General features: G+C 35.8%; 1 protein-coding gene across 2 annotated transcripts in view; it reads left to right on the forward strand.

Moving 5' to 3' along the window:
* Nucleotides 1–4,587, forward strand: part of UBXN4 (UBX domain-containing protein 4) — a 28,466-nt gene extending 23,879 nt beyond the window's left edge. Inside the window, exons 9-10 of one of the 2 annotated variants that reach the window (XM_051211883.1) lie at nt 743–954; nt 1,060–4,587. In XM_051211883.1, the coding sequence (XP_051071996.1) occupies nt 743–954; nt 1,060–1,146 (299 nt within the window). In that variant the 3' untranslated portion in view covers nt 1,147–4,587. Of the gene's footprint in view, nt 1–742 lie in introns of both variants that reach the window. The other variant, XM_051211882.1, reaches the window with a different exon arrangement.
* Nucleotides 4,588–6,064: the final 1,477 nt, after the last annotated feature.

Here is a 6,064-nt window from a genome sequence, read left to right on the forward strand (position 1 = left end):
GATGCCGACTCAAGTGTTTGCGTGCGAGACTGAAGATCCTGAGTTTGAGTCTTGCGTATGAATTGTGGATGCGCCCTGCTGAGGAGTTTCGTACTAGGACGAAACGTCTGTTCAGTACTTCCAGGTTTTCTGTGGTAATCTAGCTTAGACCAACTTGTGAATTCAACTGTTAAAATAAAATCTTTATTTCTAATTAATTAACTTTAATTTACAAAATATACTGAGTGATTTTAATGATTTTGGGTATTTTCAGATGAATTATGTAGTTACGAAGCTTTTATTATCATTCTCAGCAACATCACTAGGACGGGTTTTAAGTAAGTGTTACAAATATCCAGTTGTCATCAGCAGTAAATAGAATTAGTTCATTACCAATAAATGAAAAGCCTAAAATTTCACTGCTTTAACTAGTTTACGAAGATTTGGAATGTGAGATTGTATGTAAATACTTTCTGATAGTTCAAGAGTCAGGTTTTAGCATACTTGGTATTCATTCTTTGAATGAGTGTTTTCGGATTTTTGTATAGTCATTTCTTTCCTAAATCTTTAAGTGATGAGTAATATTTGACAGATTTCATCGTGAATCATAATCCGATGTTAACTGCAGATATTGTGTTTATTTCAACAATGAAACTCTTATGTGTCTTGTTATAAAATAATTTATTTACTTTGTTAAATTTTTATGATCAGAAGATATAGAACTTGTTAAAGATCCTTTAATAATTTCTCTTTTTTCATATAGATGGAATCGTGTCCCAGTTTTACAATATTATCAGTTCAGGCTTCAGCACTACTTATGGTTTAATTGGTTGGGCAGTAAGTGGTTTATATTCGTTGGGACAGAGTCTTGTATCCAGTCTGACAGGTTCTCGCACTCAGCAATCTAATAGTAATCCTCCTGGAAATACTGTACCTCCAAGTGGTTCAAAACAAAATCGTTCTGTAAGACGTCAAGTAAGTTCAAGATCATTCTGAAGGCGGAATTGATGTTATAATTCTAACTACATGTAGTGTTTATAATATCATCGTTGATTGTGCTATATTTAATCTCTTTTATAGGGTAATGTTGCTCGTCTTTCGCACATGCCTGATAGTTCGGATGATGAACAAGCCCGATGGAATGGAAATTCCACAGAACAACTGTGATACATACTACTGTTAAGCTGCTATTAAATGTCTTGTCTTTCCTTACTTTGAATTGTATATTCAGTTAACACACTCCTATTGTAACTGCAAAAAGCATAGAATAAATAATATCTTTCTAGATGAACGAAATATGAAAGACAGTTTTAAATTAACTCATTCACAAATGTTTTCTATCTCATAACATACCCTTATATATTTGATATGGTTTCTTGAAAAAACTGGAAGCGCTATATCGTGTTATTTAATTTATAAAGTCCAGTAATTGATTTTTACCAAGGCGCACAGAAAGTGTATATGATCTTGTTTAGTTTTGTTGGTTAAAAGTGTTTTTATTTACTAAACATTTTCGTATTTCAAAAATAATTTCATAAATACACCTAATAACAGTAAAAACTTGTTGGATACATGTTGTACTTCATACTAGGCATATAATTATCTTTGTTAGATATACTCACGATATGGAGCTACAGTCAATTTTTTTAAACTTCCATTTGTATCTTCAATCTAACCTTGTTACTCGTCTGAATGTTCTCGAGCCGGTACCAGTTTTTCGGATACTTTAAAGTTTTAATTTCATTCACGTTTATTGTACCACTTATTATAGTCATAGGAGTAGATCTAACAAATTGTGCTACTATTGAAGAGATTACGAATCACCAAAAATCGGAAAGCGGAACGAAAGTCAGCAACACAGCGATAGGACAAGCTAAGCTATTCTAGTGCGCCCCAGCCTTGTTAACTAAAGGAAGAAGACCAGATTCAGCCGAAGGAAATGCATATTCCACAAGCAGTCGGAAGTACGAACGAACAAACACACAACCCATGCATATATATGTATAGTATAAAAATGTTCTCGAAAAACGTCACAAAATCGCGTACTAAAAGAGGAAACGAGCAAATGCCACTTAAGGCCATTGCAAGTGGGAAATACAAACTGAAGATGAAAGTGGGCGCGAAAATGGGAAATTCAAATTCCGAAATTAAAACTACAAACACGTGACGTTTGCCAAGTGATTTCTGGGAATCTAGTATCCCCAACACTTTCAATATTAATTGAGCCTCACTGACCGGTTAACTGTTCTATGTTCAAATATTTGATTTTGTAAAAATCCGACGATACTGTGTAAACTATCCATTGTAATCAGTGGATTATAAGTAGTTCAGTAAATGTAAATACTTGTACCTTCTTGATGGTGATTGTTGCAGTTCTCCAAGTTTCAGCTCCGTACAGTAGAACTGCCTTGACGGTATTTGTTATAACTTTTCGTTTGAATGCTTATTATCTTGGCTCTTTTAACGCTACTTTTTGTATTTGGTCGTCGCTGATTGTTATGTCAGAAACGCTTATCACCTATACTCGGAACGAGGAACCTCTGCAATTCCCACGATGCGAAAGAACACAAAGACTGGTATAAGTGATGATTTATTAACCTCAAAACGTGACTACTTTAGTAGGAAATACACTCATTTATATATTGATTGTACACCGATTTTGATTAATAATTAGGATGAAATCACATATATGAAAAATACTTAGAGTTATAACAAATCACATACTAAGCATAGTTCATGTCAATGGAATACAAGAATATCGTATATTATACAGAATAAAATATCACACGAGAAAAGAAAAGAAATACTACATTCAGTAATCATTACATTGAATCAAAACGGAATTAATCTTGAACAAAGCTCATAATGAAGACTCAAAGTTGAGATCCATCTTTAAATTTTATGACTTCATCCTCCCCCATGAAATAATGTTGGGTCCCCATATTCCCAAGCTACTTTATTTAAAGCATATTTCCCGCATTGTGTAGAGAACCCACTAGAACTGACTAGATGGTGTGGATCAGCGACACTAGATACGAGATCATTAAGGTCTGATTCTTGTGAAACATTTTCGTCAGATCTCTTGAAAATTTCATTAGTAGATAATCGATCACTAGAATAATCAGCATCTATCAAGATTTTATTAGGTTCTTGATCATCGTTTGATAAATCCGACAAATTTTCCTCATTCTTGTAAGAAATTTGATCAAAGGCATGTGAGTCATTAAGATGACTCATATCTGGTAAAACAACTAGAGAACCCCAATAGGTACATACATCAGAAACTTTTTTCGTAGAATGATGAGCTCCATTTAATGCAACTGTCTTCATTATGATGCTTGATTCATTTTCTGTTTCTTTGTGGCCGGGTACTGCAATAATTTCATGAGCATTTAATAAGACATCATCTTTCTGTGAGCTGGACAATCCAATGTTTGCACATAGTGTTTCGGGGACAATGGGATTTGAACCCACGGCAGGGCATGTCTCTGGGCGCATCATAAATGACTGCTACTAATTCGTTTACATTACCGCTCACCAAGGATTCACGGAGAGTTTCATCTACACGTTCATGTGTTCTGCAGCCATTTTCCAGCTCTGTATGCAAATTAGAAATTAATTTATCAACCTCGGTCATATCTCAAAAACATGGATGATTTAGCAGCCGTGTGCGTAAATTGTCTAAGACATTCAACTGGCTCTTCTTGAAACGCTGCTGTTGTCGCTCAAATAGCAACTGTAATTGATCGGAAGAGATAGCCATTTTCTGAATCAGCATGGTAATGAAAAATGCTGTATGACTAATTAGCAATCAATGTCGTTGAAGGACACCGGTATGAATTTTGTATGCTGATTGCTCGAAATAATTACACTGAATTTCGTCCAACTGCAGGCTGACGTTGATTCGTTAATTAAAGTTTCGGGATTTTTTTCACCGCGTCACCAATGATAAGTCTTGCTAATTTGAACGCTTTATTCGGTTCCTAAGCTATTCTAGTAACCCGCAAGCTAGAACTACGCAGCGACCTTAACACAAGAGGAAAGGCGCAAATTAAGCGGAAAGCACTTTACTCCGAAGGTTCATTTTTGTACAGAAAAACACGGGTATTTATAAATTATTAGCATTTGTCATATCAACATTATATTTTGGCCAATCCGCTAAGAGACATATTATGCTACTGACCAATAGTAGCATACCACGGTAATATTCTAGAAAACTCCCTCATGCTCTGATTGGCCGAAACTCTTCTGCTCCATTAGGGCTTCTGGAGGTTCCGTTGTATTTCTCAACAGTATTGAAGATTCTGACTTTGATATTGGTTGAAAGTTGTTTTGAGTTCCATATGTTCTTCAATTGAAGGAATGCGTCCCTTGCTTCGCCTATACGTCTGCATCTGATGCTCCTTGTTTATTGATGATGCTTCCCAGGTATGTGAAGGACTCTACATCTTCCAGAGTTTCGCCATCAAGTGTGATTGGATTGCTGTTCTTCGTGTTGGATTTGAGGACCTTGGTTTTCCCCTTGTGTATATTGAGGCCTACTGATGCAGAGACTGCTGCCACACTGACTGTCTATCTGCATTTGTTCATGTGTATGTGATAGGAGGGCTAGGTCATCTGCGAAGTCCAAACCGTCTAATTGGTTCTGAGCTGTCAATTGTATGCCGTGTTTTCCTTCAGATGTTGAGGTCTTCATAATCCAGTCGACCACCGAAAGAAAGAGGAAGGGAGAGAGTAGACAGCCTTGTTTGACTCCGGTCCTTACTTGGAATGCATCTGTCAGCTTTCCTCCATGCATGACCTTGCACTGTATTCCGTCGTATGAGTTCCGGATAATATTGACAATCTTCTCAGGAACTCCGTAGTGTCGAAGGAGTTTCCATTACGTTCTTCTATCTACACTGTCGAATGCCTTTTCATAATCAATGAAGTTGATGTACAGTGACGAGTTCCACTCAATTGATTGTTCAACCATGATCCGTAGTGTTGCAATTTGGTCTGTGCACGACCGATACTTACGGAATCCAGCTTGGTGATCTCGAAGTTGGTGGTTTTCTTTACACTTGTGCATTATTCTAATAAGCTAAATGTAAGCCTACTTTTGATTTGCATTCAACATAATTTTAGAAATCAATGCCTACATCAGGTTATTTTGCACATTGTTAGAATAAACAGCTTTTCAGTAAGTCACAATGAATTTTTAGGACTCAAAAGAAGTTTGTTCATTTTCCAATATAATTGACAATTTACTGAGAAACATTGAGTTGATAAGCTGTGGTTTTAAATTAAGTGTTTATCACGATTGTAACAATAGTCTGACTGTTTAAGGATTTATTAATTAAAAGTTTACTTTTAATCGAATGTACATATTGGATGTAAAATAGATGGTACTTAACGCTGACAGTTAAAATATTTCATTCTCATTTACTGTTTTTTAAGTAAGGATCAGTGACTGGCTTGTGATAATGTAAAGAAATATTTCAGTGATCTTATGTACTTCATATGCTTTTTACAACGTTCAACATTATTATTGAATTTTATTCATGAATAGGAGTTAAATACTATTTCGAGTATTTCAGAATTCTGGTGTCATACTGTTCAGTCCTCCTGGAAATTAGCTTAATATCACTCAATCTTTAGATTGTAAGACGGTTTAAGCAATAACCTCCAAAGTTGGATAATCAAGTAACCGGTATATAATGACAATGGAGTAGCCTTGAAACATTTGGCTTTATTTTTTGAGATAGAGTATTAAACCAGATGTTTGCTTTTTCATATTTCTTTACTAAACGTGTATTTTTGTGTTGTCCAACTGATAAAACCTGAGTAGCGAGATTGGTTTAGTCACTGATGGATATCAACTGGAGGACTGCTAGGTGATTGTTCTGTTGTAGTGCAAGTTGGAAGCTGAATTCTGACTCGGTCGTCTAAATGATTATTGGGGTCTCACTGGGAGGTCCGAATGCTCTGTTGGGGTCATAAGTGTGGGCTACTAAGGAATCTCAAACTAAAAAGAAAGAACTGTTTCTTGCTCCTTGATTTGTAGCTAGGTGTATTGGGAGTGATGTAAGCTAATTTCGTCCTT

Source organism: Schistosoma haematobium, chromosome ZW, assembly GCF_000699445.3.
Source record: "Schistosoma haematobium chromosome ZW, whole genome shotgun sequence".
NCBI lineage: Eukaryota > Metazoa > Platyhelminthes > Trematoda > Strigeidida > Schistosomatidae > Schistosoma > Schistosoma haematobium.